We start from the raw sequence: 17,280 nt of genomic DNA on the forward strand, positions 1-17,280 counted from the left end.
TGAGCGTTCTTCATCCTTGCTGATTTCAAATTCCACCTCAGCTCCCCTTGCCCTCCTCTGATTTGACTGTCCTCCCTAAATCCCTCCCTCCAGACAAACTGGATTACCCACATTCAGCAGCAACTCGTTAACCATGTTATCTTCTGTGATCTTTCTCTTCCAATGGTCTTGATCACTGGCAAGGCCATCTCCAATACTTGTATTATTCACCACTCACACCAACTGCATTTACTTCTGCATCTGCTCCTGCAAAAAGCTTTCTTCCAAGTCACTTACAGCAGGACTTTCAAACTCCCAAATGCCTTGCCTTTGGCTCTCCATTGACTGATATTTCTGCAGTCATCAATGTATTCAACCATTCCCTCACCTTCTTTTGATGCCCTTTCCCTCTGCAAATCTTAGCTCCCTCAAGCCCAAAGGGTGTAGACTGGAGCATATTTGTCACACAACTAGCTTAGCCATCATCATCAGATATCTGGCTGGATAGCATTAAGTGCTATCGGGCCTACTCCCCAATGCCAAAACCAGTCACTATTCCTGGAGAGCAAAGATAACTCTTTTCTTTTCTCCACTACCAATTTTATCCTTAAACCACTCTCTCTGCTCTTCCACCCTCACCTCCAACAAGTGTGAGGAGTTCATGGACGTATGTCACCAAGATCGCGACCATCCATTCAACAGCTTCTGCTGCTTCCCCTTCCCCTTGTCCACTCTGCTAAAGCAGACAAAAGCTTCTCCTGTTCCAGCCCTGAATCCTGTCTCTAGCTTTTTTCCCCAATTCCCCCCATGCCCTCTCTGAGCTCATTTTGACGATGAGACTGACCTTCTGCTCCTATGACCCCATTTCCACTATATCCGCAGACCACACAACTTACCTTCTCAGTCCCCATGCTAACTGACATTGCAAATGGCTCTCTCGCTTCAGATACTACCTCCCTCCCTTGCTAAACCACAGCAATCACCCAATCCTGAAGAATCCCACCCTCAAACCCTATGGGCCCAAGTTTCCACATGATTTGCGCCTGATTTTTAGGAGCAACTGGTGGAGAACGGACTATCTTAGAAATCGCAATTCTCCACATTTTTTTCCTGCAGTTCTAGTCAGGTAGAACAGTTCTACTTTGGAACAGAATTTTTTCTTCAAAAGGGGGCGTGTCCGGCCACTGACGCCTGATTTCAAAGTTTCCACAGTGAAAACGTACTCCAAACTAACTTAGAATGGAGCAAGTGAAGATTTTTGTAGAACTGAAAAAACCTGTTCTACACATTAAAAAATCAGGCGCAGGTTACAAATTAGGCATCCAGAACGAGAAGGGAAGTCATTAAATTCTACAATAAATCCTTATTTATACTTATACAAATATTATACAAATAAATTCAACCTGAATAAAAATTTATAAGCAAAGAAAAGATTAAATAAACCATCTTCCTACCTGTGTGAAAGTGCTTCAGCCAGCCTCACAAGTTCGTTCGTTCGTTCCCGACGGCAGGGGGGGAGGAGGAAGCCGTTCCCGACGGCGGGAGGGAGGGAGGGAGTGCGGGCCCGCCCGCCCGAACGCAGTGTGGGGGGGGGGGGGGGAGAAAGACGTTCCAGACGGCGGGAGGGAGGGAGTGCGGGCCCGCCCGCCCGAACGCAGCCGGGGGGGGGGGGGGGGGGGGGAGGAAGACGTTCCAGACGGCGGGCGGGAAGGAGACAGTGAGAAGGCTGCAGGAAGCCTCAGTGCTGATGTGCTGATGGTAATGTGCTTTTATAAAAAATGTTCAAAAATTAAACAGCTACAAAGAACTACAAAAATGGCCGAGTGCCAATGTTTTCCTTCACACTGCGCGTGCGCGAACGCTCCAACGCGCACGGTTGCCGGCAGGAAAAAAACTAATTTAAATAGTACCCGCTCCCTCCCACTTACAAAATCGGCGCGAGTGTAGGCTCCGCCCCCCTGGGCGCCACGCCAAACAGACAAGGAGCTGCAGGGCTCTCCAGAATCGCGAGTTTTTTTTCCGGCGCCATTTTAGGCGTGAAACCCGTTTTTTATCATGTGGAAACTTGGGCCCTATATCTTTCTAAACTACAATCTTGCATTCCTCTCAAGTCCTGGAATGCGTTGCTGTCTTCCAAATCTGTATTAATCTTTCCTGCAACTTCCTGTTTAAATCTCTCCAATCGGGTGTGCGCCCCTGTCACAGCACCATAACGACCCTTTCTAAGACATAAACAATAGTCTCCGTGACTGTGACCATTATCTGTTCTCGCCCTCTCTGTAACCTTTGACATGGTCGATGACACTATCCTTGTCTAACATATCTTTTGTCCTGCTCAGTGGGCATGCCCTCATTTTGGTCCACTCTTGCCCATCCAATTGTAAATAAAGTTCAGGCAATGGTTTCTGTTCCCACCCCCACTCCGCCGCTAGAGCCCCAAAGGACCTATCCTTCCTCATCTACATACTTCCCAATGGCAATATTATCCACAGACATGGAGCAAGCTTCTACATGTATGTTGACAACACCCAGTTCTAATTCTCCATTGCCTCTCTTGACCCCTACGTTGCCCCTGTGTAATAGGACTGCTTGTCCAACATCCAGACTGGGATGAGCTGCTCTTTCCTTCAGCCCCCACAAGAAGCTCTCCACCCTTGACACCAATTCCATGCTCCTTGGCAGCCATTGTCTTGGGCTGTTTGTAACCTTTGTGTCCTATTCTTCACAGAGCTGAGCTCCTGACCCCATATCGTCTCCACCACAAAGGCTGCCTCCATCCAACTCTAATATTGTCCACCTCTGCCCCTATTGTAGCCCATCAGTTGCTGATCCAAGCTTTTGTTACCTCCAGACTTGATTACTACAATGCTCAGTTGGCAGGCCTCCCATCATCCATGCTTTGTAAACTTCATACAGAATTCTGCTAACTTGCACCACGTTTCATTCACCCATCGCTCCTGCTCAAGCTGACCTAACTTGACCCCCAGCCACCAACGCCTTGAGATTTGAAATACTAATCCTTATGTTTAAATCCTTTCATGGCCTTGTCCCTCCTTATCTCTGTAACATTCTCCAGCCCTACAACACCCCTAAACTCTCCTTTCTTCTGACTCTTGCCCCTTGTGCATTGCCTCGTTCTTTTGTCCCACTATTGGCCTCCATGCCTTCAGCTGCCTCAGCCCTACACTCCGCAATGGGCTCCCTAAATACCTTCTCATCCCCGCTTCCCTCTCCTCCTTTAATAATCCCCTTAAAACATGTTATGTGAAAGGTGCTTATTAAATGCAAGTTATATTACTCAGTGAACTTATTGATCCATTTTTGATTACAAATGCACCCCTTTTTGAAGAGTTGCATGTTGTTCCATTTTCGGATTTTTTAAAACCTTATCCTAGATTATTTCGACTCACATTTCAGGTCACACTCATGGGTAAGTCCCGATTCCCCAAAACTTCAAGAGTGTCTCTGCTTGCCTTGAAATCTAGGAATGGTTTTGATAATATGCCCAGGAAAGGAACAGCAAATCCTCTTTGGTAATTGCCATTAGGTATTGGACTATTATCCCTCCATATCATTTCACTTCAGTCTTTGAAAACAGAAGGATATCACAGTAGACTTTGGCTTTAATGTTTAAAATATGAAGTGATTTATTACACAAATTACAAACAAGCAAATGATCTAAGTGATATAATCATTATATAACAGCAGGCAATCTTTTATAACTTCTTGAGCAAACACAATAAAATAAACCTGATTCTAAGATATAATCTAACCTTTTTAAATACACACAGTATTCATTTTATATTGAAGCATATAAATCTGTCTGTTCTGAGACTTTCAAACAGCCTGTCGGCTCCTCTGAGATTTTCTTAGTTAACTGCCTTTCTGATCTCTCTACTCTCCTTCGTTCAGACAAAATTGTCGCATATTTCTGGAAAAGGATTACTTGGGTTAGCCTGGATTTTGAATGTTGTATCACTCAAATTTAAAAAAAGTTGGTGTCAATCAAATACAAAAAAATATCAATCACAATGTTTACACATATTTGAAAATTATGCACCAGACTCCCTTAACTCTGTTCCGAGAGTGCCAGGCCAGGGATAGGCCAGGTGCATGCTTTGGCTTTAGCTGCCGGTTAAATTCTCGTGGGGCTGAAATTCTTCGATTTTCCCCCCCCTGCCAATGAAGTATCCAGGATCAGAGCGGGGTCACCAAATTCAAATCTAATTTGTTGGGTACTCACACCAGAATGGGAACATCTTGGCTGTCTGCTGGGGAGGGAGCACAAGATGTGGTGCCTGAAAGCCATGAGGGACAGAAACTGATTTACTGGTTCCAAATTCACAAAACTGTAATTGTCGGCCCACTTATTTGGGCCCAAATTTGCCCAGGAGTTGCTCCGTTTTTTTTTGGAGCAACTTAATTTTTCTGGAGCATCTTAAAAGTCCCCATTCTGCACATTTAATTTGCGCCAGTGTAAGTGAGTTAGTTAGGATTTTTTTTTAGTTTTGTTTTTTTTTTCAAAAGGGGGCGTTACCAGCCATTTTGGCCACTTTAGCCAGTTTGGACAGCTAATAGTTGCTCCAAACTAACTTAGGCCAGCATATTTGTACATTCTAAAGCAGCAAGACTTAAAAAGCATCAAACAAAGCACAAAAAGCATTCAATAACAAATAAAAAATAGAAGGAAGTGGAGACGACCTGCAGCTAAAGAGCACCAAGACTTACAAAGTTTTAAGGAAAGATGAAAAGAAAATAAAGGAACTCTGCAAACACACAATCGCAGTAGTTTAAACAACACAAGCAACTACTTACATGTACAGGGCTTTTTTCATGTCACTCATTACTTTGCATGTTTTTACAGGTCTCCACAATCATTTTTTTACCTGTACAGGGATCTCCCTAAAACAAATTAAGCCAAGCGATATTTCCATTCTCCAATTGGCTCCAAAGGCTGTGTGCTGAAATAGTCCCAAAAGATGTGTAAAGCAGGAACAGCTTCCCCATATTCTTGCCAGAAACAAGTTCGCACAGCAGGTTTCCATCTGTTCAATAGCTCGCGAGCCGGTGCGGGAGAGCATTCGGCCAGGGATAGGGGCGGAGAACATCGAGTCATCCCTTCGGCCAGGGATAGGGGGCGGCGAGCATCGGGTCAGGCTCACAGCCTGTAGGACGCGCTGGGAGGGCGAGGAGCTACTCCGCATGCGCGCAGACTCCACCCCACATGCGGACAGCTGCCGGCACTGTTTTCGGCGCAGGGCTGTAGCTCCACCCCCCACTGCACTATATACGCCGCGTCAGGACCCGGGACACACAGCAGAGCGGCCAGAAACACGAGTGAGATTTTTTGCCGCCGTTTTGAGCGCACAAAGTCGGCTCATCTCGAGTTAGTGCGCCGGAAAAAGGGGTTGGGGAAATTTGGGCCCTATAACAGGGCCTATTCAATTTCTGCTGACTTGCATCTTCTGAAGTGTTGAGGACAAGACTCGGGGCTGACCTCTGTGGACTTCATGTGCTCCACCATCGGTATCTTTCTGGTGTTCAGGGTGCTTAGGAGACTGGAGTTGTGAGAAATCTAGTGACATATTTGTGCTGGGGCCATCTCCTCTTAAACATCAGGCTATTTATCAGGGAGGTTGGAACTACCACCTTCCAACTGGAAAGCCTGTTTGGTGCTCCTCTGGCACAGAGCTGGTATTTCTGTGTACTGCCTGATATCCTTCCCGCACCTCTGCTTTCCCGGCTTTTGGCAGATCTCCGGGTTCCTGGGAAATTCTGGGCCACTGTTTACAATGACTGTGTTTTGAAATGGCAGCTAATAAAACAACATTATAGGAAAGTACAATATCTCTGTGCGCAGCAATGTGATTTACTTTTATATCAATTAGAAAGCCATTTTGGTGTTTCTTGGGTTTTTTAAGCATTAAATAAGGCCACAATTAATGCAAGGCATTTTACCATTTTCTTTCAGAAAGCAGCATGGTTATACCATACAGAACAATGTGTGAATTTAGGTATGAGGCCTGCACTAGCCCTTGCATCAAAACGTGCAGTGACCCTCATGCGATGGCCTGCAAGTTTCTATCACCGTAAGTTGCTGTGGATTTTATTAATGTGGAAAGCACAGGAGTTCATAATTTTGATTTGTATTTGCATAATTGAATGTAATATAAAACATTTGCCCATTGTTTCATTGTCACTGGATGTTTACTTTTAATAATTCTGTAACAGAGTCATTTTGAAAGGTTAACCAATATCTTGTTACTTACTGGCATATTGGAAATGATGTATAATTATTATTCATGAAGATAATGTGCTTTGGACACCGGTATATCATAGCATCATATTAATAGTACAACATAGAAGGAGGCTATTCGGCCCATCGAATCTGCGCCCGCTTTTTCGAAGAACAGTCCAGTTAGACCCACTCCCCTGTTCCTTCCCCATTTCCCCGCAATGTTTTCTCCTTCAAATATTTATCCAATTCCCCATTGAATGTTGAATGTGTATCTACCACCCGCTCAGGTTGTGCATTACAAATCCTAACCACTCGTATAAGAGAATTTTTCCTCATGTCGCCTCTGTTTCTTTTGCCAATCACCTTAAATCTGTGCCTTTTGATTACCGACCCTTATGCCAGTGGAAACAGTTTATCTTTAGTTACTCTATCTAAACCCTTGATGGTTTTAAACACCGCTATCAAATCTCCTCTTAGTCTTCTGTGCTTTAAGGAGAAAAACCCCAGATTCTCCAGTCTATCCACGTGATTCCTCATCCCTGGAACCATTCAAGTTAATCTCTTCTGTACCCTCTACAAAGCCTTCATGTCCTTCCTAAAATCTGTACCATCTGGGGCTGAACCAGTGTTTACATCGGTATATACATGACAACCTGGAAAACTAACAAAAGCTGACCTACGGCTTCAAAAAAGCTGACAATCCCAAAATTCCCTTGAATATAAGCCTACCATGTGTGAAAAGAAGTAAGTACACTGAGAGTGCAGTGGGACACAGGCTTGTAACTTAAGCTATAGGTATACCAACATTATTTCAGTCATAATGGGGAGTGAAAAGTACAAAAGTTGAATGCACAAGACCTATTTTCCAGGAGATTCTGGAGACGTTAATTTTTGTTTAAAAAAAAAGTCTTATAACATATAGGGCCTTATTGAACATTGTCAGGGCTGTAGGGAACATATATAGAACTGTTTACCTTCTAAATGCTCCCTTGTGTCAGTGGGTCAGAGGGGATGCTGCTTAAAAAATATCATTAAAAGTGGCACAGTCCTGTTAACTTTAAACATTTTTTTACCTCGCAATTTTTAAATCTAAAAATAAGTGACAGTTTGGTTTTTAACAGACCATCATTTTCAACAACATAACATAAGAAATAGGAGTAGGAGTAAGCCATTTGGCCCCTTGAGCCTGCTCCGCTATTCAATATGATCATGGCTGACTTGATCCTGGCCTCAACTCCACTTCCCCGCCTGCTCCCCATAACCCTTGACTCCCTTATCGTTCAAAAATCTATTTCCACCTTAAATACAATCAATGACCCAGCCTCCACAGCTCTCTGCGGCAGAGAATTCCAAAGATTCACGACCCTCTGAGAGAAGAAATTCCTCCTCATTTCTGTATTAAATGGGCGACCCCTTATTCTGAAACTATGCCCCCTAGTTCTAGATTCCCCCATGAGGAGAAACATCCTCTCTGCATCTACCCTGTCGAGCCCCCTCAGAATCTTATATGTTTCAATAAGATCACCTCTCAGTCTTCTAAACTCCAATGAGTATCGGCCCAACCTGCTCAACCTTTCTTCATATGACAACCCCTTCATCTCAGGAATCAACCCCGTGAACCTTCTCTGAACAGCCTCCAATGCAGATATATCCCTCCTTAAATAAGGAGACCAAAACTGTACGCAGTACTCCAGGTGTGGTCTTACCAACACCCTGTACAGTTGCAGCAGGACTTTCCTACATTTATACTCCATCCCCCTTGCAATAAAGCTTCCATTTGCCTTCCTAATTACTTGCTGTACTTGCATGCTAACTTTTCATGTTTCATGTTCAAGGACCCCCCAGATCCTTTTGTACTGATGCATTTTGTAATCTCTCCCCATTTAAATAATAATTTGCTTTCTTATTTTTCCTACCAAAGTGGATAATCTCACATTTTCCCACATTATACTCCATCTGCCAAATGTTTGCCCACTCACTTAGCCTATCTATATCCCTTTGCAGATTATTTGCGTCCTCCTCCCTATTTGCTTTCCCACCTATCATCAGCAAATGTGGCTACATTACACTCAGTCCCTTCATCAAGTCATGAATATAGATTGTAAATAGTTGAGGCCACAGCATTGATCCCTGTGGCACCCCACTAGTTACAGTTTGCCAACCTAAACATTACCCATTTATCCCGACTCTCTGTTTTCTGTTAGTTAGTCAATCCTTTATCCACACTAATATACTACCCCAACCCCATGAGCTCTTGCCTTGTGCAGTAACCTTTTATGTGGCAGCTTATCGAATGCATTCTGGAAATCTAAATACACCACATCCACTGGTTCCCCCTTTTCCACCCTGCTAGTTACATCCTCAAAGAGCTCCAGCAAATTTGTCAAACATGATTTCCCTTTCACAAAACCATGCTAACTCTGCTTGACTGCATTATGATTTTCTATAAGTCCTGCTACTACTTTCTTAATGATGGACTCCAGCATTTTCCCAGTGACGGATGTTAGGCTAACTGGTCCCCCTAACTGGTTTCTGTCTCCCTCCTTTCTTAAATAGAGGTGTTACATTTGCAGTTTTCCAGTCCACTGCGACCGCTCCAGAATCCAGGGAATTTTGGTAGATTATAACCAATGCATCCACTATCTCTGTAGCCACCTCTCGGATGCAGGCCATCAAGACCAACAAAAACTACCTCATCCTCTCCACCCCATCCCCCTATTCAGACACTATCTTGATGTAACCCTTTTCCCCAGTTCAGAAATATTTGCCCCATCCAACTTCTCCCCCCATTCAGACAGTTTGTGCCTGTAAATCCCTCCCCCAGTTCTGACTCCAACTCACCAGTTCATTCTAGCACTTTCCGCTCTCTCTCTCTCCGTTCATTCTGCCACTCTCCTGCCCCTTCAGTCAGTTCCCATAGTATGTTCCTCATCTCCCACCTTCTCACCATTCTGCTCTGCTGTTCTGACTTCTCTTCTTTTGTATTTTCTTCTCTTCTCTTCTCTTTCCCCTTGGCTCTCTGCCCTCCTCCCCTCACCTTTCCAGTACTACTCTGGAATTCCTACCTGCTGTTGCTTTTTGCCATCTCCCCCATGCCCTCCCCTGAGCTCATTTTGTCCATGAAACCCACCTCCTGCTCCCTTGACCCCCATACCGACAAAATCTGCTGACCACGCAACCATGCACCCCATGCTGGCTGAGATTGCAAATAATTCCCTCTCCTCAGGAACTGTCTAGCTTCCTCACAAAACCACTCTAATCATTCCCAGTCCTCAAAAATCCTGCCCTCTACCCTTCTAATCTTGAAAACTATCACCTCATCTCCAACCTCCCTTTCCTCGAGTCCTTGAACTCCTCAATCTGTATTCCTGCAACACCCTGTTTGAATCTCTCCATTCAGTTAGTATTTATGCAGGACAACGCTTATATTTGAGTCTGTGCCGGCTCGTTGAAAAAACTATCTAATTAGTCCCACTCCCTGTCTCTGTCCCCATAGCCCTGTCATTTTTTTTTCCTTCAAGTATTTATCCATTTCACTTTTGCAAGTTACTATTGAATCTGCTTCCACCGCCCTTTCAGGCAGCGCATGCCAGATTACAACAATTCACTACGTAACAAAGAATCCTCATGTCTCCTCTAGTTCTTTTGCCTATCACCTTAAATCTGTGTCCTCTGGTTACTGACCCTTCCTCCACTGGAAACAGTTTCTCCTTATTTACTCTGTCAAAACCATTCATGATTTTGAACACCTCTATAAACTCTCTTGCTAACCGTCTCTGTTCTAAAGAGAACAACTCCAGCTTCTCCAGTCTCTCCATATAACTGAAGTCGCTCATCCCTGGTACTATTCTAGTGAATCTCTTCTGCAACTTCATTAAAACCTTAACAGCATTAATAAAGTGTGGTGCCCAGAATTGAACAGAATACTGCAGCTGGGGCCTATACTGTGTTTTATAAAGGTTTAGCATAACTTTCATGTTTTTGTCCTCTATGCCTCTATTAATAAAGTCAAGGATCCCATGTGCTTTTTAATGGCCTTCTCAACTTGGTCTGCCACCTTCAAAGCTTTGTGTACGTACACCCCCAGGTCTCTCTGTTCCTGCACCCCCTTTAAAATTGCACCATTTAGTTTATATTGTCTCTCCTCATTCTTCCTATCAAAATGTATTACTTCACATTGCACTGCATTAAATTTCATGCTGCCATGTGTTTGCCCATTTCTCTGTGTCTGTCTATGTCCTCCTGAAGTATGTTATTATCTTCCTCGTTGTTTACTAAGTTTTCAAATATCGTATCATCTGCAAATTTGGAAATGATGCCCTGTATACCTAAATCCGGTCCGTTAATATATATAAAAAAGAGCAGTGGTCCTACTATCGAGCCCTGGGGAACACCACTGTATACTTCCCTCAGTCTGAAAAACAACCGTTCACCACTACTCTTCTTTCTGTCTCATCGCCAATTTTGTAACCACGCTGCCACCGTCCCTTTAATCCCAAGGGCTTTAAATTTGCGAACAAGTCTATTATGCAGTACTCTGTTAAATAATGTTCTTATTTTATATCATTTTGCTAAAGCAGAAATATTTTTGTATTAGAAAAGTGTTTTAAGGAGCTAATTAAAGGTGCATTGTATCTCCAGGGCTGGTGTTTGACCAAACATCCTTGCCTTAAAGTTTGAAGGTGCACATCTGTAAATTTCAATCATTGGTGTTCCTGGCAGAGAGTTTGGGAAACTGTAGGAGTGCATATTCAAATTCCAGGGGCCAATTTTCCACATTGTCGATTTTTGGCGCAGTTGTAGAGGTATGTCCGATTTTTTTTTTTTAGTGGCCGACTAAGCCAAAAAAAAGTTGCAAGTTTCGCAGGAATAAACTTTTATTTTGGAGCGGTGCACATAGGGCTAGATTTTCCACTTTTTTTTGCATGCTTAACGCCCACTTAATGGGCCCAAGTTTCCACATGATTTGCGCCTGATTTTTAGGAGCAACTGGTGGAGAACGGACTATCTTAGAATTCGCAATTCTCCACATTTTTTTTTCTGCAGTTCTAGTCAGGTAGAACAGTTCTACTTTGGAACAGAATTTTTTCTTCAAAAGGGGGCGTGTCCGGCCACTGACGCCTGATTTGAAAGTTTCCACAGTGAAAACGTACTCCAAACTAAAGTAGAATGGAGCAAGTGAAGATTTTTGTAGAACTGAAAAAACCTGTTCTACACATTAAAAAAATCAGGCGCAGGTTACAAATCAGGCGTCCAGAATGAGGTGGGGGGGGGGGGGGAAGGGAACTCATTAAATTCTACAATCAATCCTTAATTATACTTGTACAAATATTATACAAATAAATCCAACCTGAATAAACATAAGCAAGGAAAAGATTAAATAAACCATCTTCCTACCTGTGTGAAAGTGCTTCAGCCAGGAAGAATGGTGCAGCAAGCTTCACAAAACGAGGGAGCCGACCGAACGCGGGCGGGGGGGGAGAAGGGAGCCGACCGAACGCGGGGGTGGGGGAGGGAGCCGTCCGAACGCGGGGGTGGGGGAAGGAGGGAGGAGGGAGCCGACCGAACGCGGGGGTTGGGGGAGGGAGCCGTCCGAACGCGGGGGTGGGGGAAGGAGGGAGGAGGGAGCCGACCGAACGCGGGGGTTGGGGGGGGGGGGGGGAGGAGGGAGGAGGGAGCTGACGAATGTGGGGGTGGGGGGGGGGGGAGGGAAGGGAGCCGACGAACGCGGGGGTGGGGGGGGGAGGGAAGGGAGCCGACGAACGCGGGGGGGGGGGGGAGGGAAGGGAGCCGACCGAACGCGGGCGGGAGGGAGGGAGCCAGGGAGGGAGCCGACCGAACGCGGGAGGGAGGGAGCCGACCGAACGCCGGGGGGGGGCGGGGGGGGGAGCCGACCGAACGCCGGGGGGGGGGGGGGGGGGGGAGGGAGCCGACCGAACGCGGGGGGGAGGGAGCCGACCGAACGCGGGAGGGAGGGAGCCGACCGAACGCGGGGGGGAGGGAGCCGACCGAACGCGGGGGGGAGGGAGCCGACCGAACGCGGGGGGGAGGGAGGGAGGGAGCCGATCGAATGCCGGGGGGGGGGGGGGGAGCCGACCGAATGCGGGAGGGAGGGAGCCGACCGAACGCGGGGGGGGGGGGGGGGGGGGAGGGAATGGAGCCGTTCCAGACCACTGGCGGGAAAGAGAGAAGGCGGCGGGAAGCTTCAGAAATTGAGGAGCCATTTCCCGACGGCAAAAGGCGGAGGTCGTCGGAAAACGGCTGCCTCAACTTTCTGAGGCTTCCTGCACCCTTCTCACTGCTGCAAGAAGCCTCTGTGCTGATGGCAATGTACTTTTATTAAAAAATTAAAAAAAATTAAACGGCTACAAAGAACTACAAAAATGGCCGAGTGCCAATGTTTTTTTCACACTGAGCATGCACGAACGCTGCAATGCGCACGCGCAGCGTTGCCGGCAGGAAAAAAACTAATTTAAATAGTACCCGCCCCCTCCCACTTACAAAACCGGCGCAAGTGTATGCTCCGCCCCCCAGGCAGACAAGGAATCGCGATTTTTTTTTAGGCGCCGTTTTAGGCGCAAGAAACGGGCGCCCAGCTCAGAGAGGCGCCCGTTTTTTTTCTTGTCGAAACTTGGGCCCAATGTCTCTTTTACCGCTGAAATGACGTATAACATCTATATATCGCCCATTTAGCCGCAAAATGGAAACTGACGGGCACTTTTCAGAAACTTATCACGTTATTTTCCCCATGTGTGTAAGGCTGGGAAAAAATAATACCGTCTGCCCACTTTTTTGGGGTGGAATCATCAGAAATCAACGGTCATAATATCGCCCAGCGTTACTTTCCGCACGGAATTAACATCGAGATTCAATAATACTGCCCGCCCACTTTTTTTTATCGTAAAGATCATATTTGCCAAAACTAGCGGCCATGAGATCGTCCAGCGTCACTTTCACCACTTCGCACACATATCGCTCACAATATCGCTCACCCAAAAAAACGCCTGGAAAAAGTCGAACTAACCGAAACTAATCACAGCGTTATGGACGCCATGTTCTACATCATATGTCACATCCTTTAAAAGGCTTCTGTGCTTCAACCTCGGGGGAGTTTGGATGTACTCTGGAGGTCGTTGGAGTTGATGTGAACATCTCTACAAACATCTTGACCATACTATGACCGATTGGAATTTAATTGGTGTTTTCGTCGGGACATTCATTGTGACCAAATCAGAGAGCTATTGCTTTGGGGACTGTCCTTTCTCACTCTCTCTTGATGACCAATTACATGCTGCAGACTCGAGATGGGCGAAGGTACGCTCCACAGCATTACGTGCCCAATGTAAGATGTGCCAGACTGATGAGGAGGACCAGACATTACACCCCCCGCAAGTATAGGGACAAGTGGTCTTACCTCAACTTGCCCGACACCACCTGCCTTCGGAGACTGTGCTTCCACAAAGAGGTTATCACTGAGGTATGCCTCAGGGGAGATCTGCAGCCTGCCAGCACCATCAGCACTGCACTGTCCGTCGAGGTCAAAGTCACCATGGCACTGTAGTTCTATGCATCGGATTCTTTTCAGGCCTCAGCTGGCGACATTTGTGGTCTGTCTCAGCATGCCACACATCGCTGCATTAGACAGGTCACTGAAGCCCTGTACGCACGCAGGAGGGACTTGATCAGCTTCCCTATGACCAGGGAGGCACAGAGTGAGAGGGCTCGAGGATTCTCCAGAATTGCAAACTTCCCCAAGGTGCAGGGAGCAATAGATTGTATGCACATCGTGCTGCGGGCACCTTTTCAGGATGCAGAGGTTTTCAGGAACCACAAGGGATTCCACTCCCTTAATGTCCAACTCATTGCTGACCATCAGCAAATTATAATGGCAGTGAATGCTAAATTTCCGGACAGCATCCATGATGCTCACATCCTGCGTGAGAGCACTGTTTCTGACTTGTTTAACAATCAGCCACAAGGTCAATGCTGGATGCTTGGTAACAAAGGATATGACCTCGCTACCTGACTGATGACCCCGCTGCATGACATCCACACTGAAGCTGAGAGGCGATACAACGAGAGCCACAGAACCACTTGCAATATCGTGGAGAAAACCATTGGAGTGCTTAAGCAACGCTTTAGATGCCTGGATCACTGAGGAGGCGAGCTCCAATACCACCCTGAGCAGGTAGCTCAATTCATGGTGGTGTACTGCATGATGCACAACTTGGCTATCAAGAGGGGATAAGAATTGCCTGATGAGTCTGACAGTCCACCTCACCAGAGAGAGGAAGAGGAGGATGAGGAGGCGGACGCTGACATCGGCCCAGACAATCAGGCTGACGCTGAAGCCATGCCCCCACCCCGCTGTAGACCGCATGAAAGGGCCCATGGTGACATGATAGCTGCAAGAGCCTTACGTCATCAATGAACACTTTGCCTGAAAGAACGTTGGTGTTATTTACAAGGCTGACACACTGCTGGGTGTGCAGGTGATACATCAATGGTGGGCATCACCTTGGGGACAGTTAAAGTTTAAGTTGATTGAAGTTGAGTGTGATTATACACCAGCGTGTAACGGTGCAGCTATCCGAGCCAAAGCGCAACAAGGTTTTGTTCAATAAAAAAATTTAAACCGAACAGTTGTCTGAAGTCCTCAGTATTTCTGTAAAAAACAAAATCCCCCTCGTTCCCCCAGCCCCACTGCCCAACCCGCTTCTCCTCCCCACCTCTACCCCTTCCCCTTCCCCTCATAACTCCAAGCCACCTGGCCAAGGAGCTCCTCAGGCGATGCTTTATTGTGGAGGGGGGGGAAACGGGGGGGCAGTAGTGGATGATGGCCGAACAGCTGCTTGGATGGATACGGGGAGAGGACAGTCCCGAGGTGGGGGCGTGCTCCGAGCCAGAAGCAAGATGTTGTTGCTGGCTCTCGTGTGGTTGGCAATGTGGTGCTGCACCTTGGGGTGCAGTGCCGCGCTCCGTGACCACTGGGAGACCTCTGCCACCAGTGTTCCTGGATACCAGCTGAAGGACCTTCACCATCCCTTCCATATTATATCTTATTTGTTGGACAAAACCTCGGTGCCAATCATGTTCTTGGTGCTTAGTAAGCTTTTTGCTGCTGGTGAATCTCCCTCGTGCCTCCCACAACAGCCAAACAAGCGCACACCACAGCCACACACGCTTTCAGTGCCTCTCAGCTCCCTCGCTCTCTGTCTCCTTTTCTGCGCATGTCATGATGACCCTTGATCTCCTCAATCACGGGAATCGAGCATTGCCATGCCGTTGCTAAGGACAGCGACACTTTACGACAGAAGGTCAGCAAGATTTAATGCTACCGCCCGTTTCATGTCGCTTGAGGTAACGCCCAATTTCAAAAATGGAGACTAGGTGTTTTGAGAATGGGCGAGAAGCCAGCGATCTGAAAACCCATTTTTACCACACACGCCGGAAATAATGCCATTATGCGTAAAATCTATCCCATAAACTTTAAGCTCTGTGGGTGGAGCTTAAGGTCTGCGCTGAAAAACTGAGGTTAACGAGGGACGCACTGAAGGGCTGAGGCTGCAAAGTGAAACATAAAAGATGGAGCAAGACATAAGCAACTGTAGAGCCCCCGGTGCCGCTGCTATCCCAGGCCGAATGGCCCCCCACCCCCTGTCGCTGCTATCCCAGGCCGAATGGCCCCCCACCCCCTGTCGCTGCTATCCCAGGCCGAATGGCCCCCCACCCCCTGTCGCTGCTATCCCAGGCCGAATGGCCCCCCCACCCCCTGTCGCTGCTATCCCAGGCCGAAAGGCCCCCACCCCCTGTCGCTGCTATCCCAGGCCAAATGGCCCCCCCACCCCCTGTCGCTGCTATCCCAGGCCGAATGGCCCCCCACCCCCTGTCGCTGCTATCCCAGGCCGAATGGCCCCCCACCCCCTGTCGCTGCTATCCCAGGCCGAATGCCCCCCCCCCCCCCCCCCCCACCCTCTGTCGCTGCTATCCCAGGCCATGGAAATCGATCTTCTGCACCGATTTTCTTAAATTCACAGAAGATTTTTCAGAATGGTGCATTGCGCTTAAATGGCCAGAAAAGGCACTGCCGGCAGCTGGGACCCCCAGTGACGTCAAAAAATCGGAAACTAAAAAAATCGGCTGTTAGTAGTTTACGACGGCGAAGAAACTTTGGCGAAACTTGCAGATTTTAGTTTGCTCCAAAAAAAAGCGGCAGCAAAAAAACGGCGCAGAATGGCGGCGAAACTATGCAGATAGCTACCTTTGGCAGCTTTTTTTGGAAATGACAGTAGCTTTGACTTCTGACCTTGCTTTTGAGGAATTTAAAACTCAATAAGATGCAATGTGCATGTTTTGTTACATGATAAACTAATATTAAATGCTACACGGGATGTGAGTTTAAAAAAAAAAATTCACACAGCATATAACATTTTGTTTCATTGCAAAAGTATATACAGGTGCAGTGTCGAAAATCCGGAGTGCTGGAATCCGTAAAATGTTCCGGAATCCGGACCCGCCGACTTCGGGGCCCTGCCTTGCCCCCACTCGCCTCGCCATGCTCGTCACCGCTGCCCTTACCGCGGGGTCTCCTCGCCGGCCCGCCCGAACACCACCTCCACGACGGGTCAGGCTGTCCCGAACAGTTCCTCAGCGGCGGGGCCCGTCTGAACACATTGTCCATGACGGGGCCCCGCCCAGCGACCTCATCGACGGGGCCAGCGGCCCGAACAGCTCCTCGGTGGGGAGCCCCCTCCTTTTCTGACGTTCCGAAATCTGGAAATACCCGAACCTGGGCTCGGGTGTTTCCGTTATTCATGACGTCAGAAAGACGATCAAAAGTTCGCAAAAGCCCGGAATCCGGAACGGCCTCAGTCCCGAGGGTTCCGGATTCTCGACGCTGTATCAGTATATCTGTTTGTAAAATACCGTCGTCTTAGGTAAAATAACAAATTGGGCTCAATTTTCCCCAGTGCCGTTTTTTGGCGTATTTCAAGAGTTTATGCTTGGTTTTTTTTGGCCCTGACTACTCCAAAAAAATAACTTGCAAGTTTCCCCGTTCTGAT

At 47.2% G+C, this 17,280-nt stretch overlaps 1 protein-coding gene across 1 annotated transcript in view; it reads left to right on the plus strand.

Moving 5' to 3' along the window:
* The window catches only part of otogl (otogelin-like), a 238,726-nt gene that overhangs the window by 141,638 nt on the left and 79,808 nt on the right, over nt 1-17,280 (plus strand). Inside the window, exon 31 of the mRNA XM_070901511.1 lies at nt 5,951-6,068. Within this exon, the coding sequence (XP_070757612.1) occupies nt 5,951-6,068 (118 nt within the window). The remainder of the gene's footprint in view (nt 1-5,950; nt 6,069-17,280) is intronic.

Source organism: Pristiophorus japonicus, chromosome 15 (genome assembly GCF_044704955.1).
Source record: "Pristiophorus japonicus isolate sPriJap1 chromosome 15, sPriJap1.hap1, whole genome shotgun sequence".
Classification (NCBI taxonomy): domain Eukaryota; kingdom Metazoa; phylum Chordata; class Chondrichthyes; family Pristiophoridae; genus Pristiophorus; species Pristiophorus japonicus.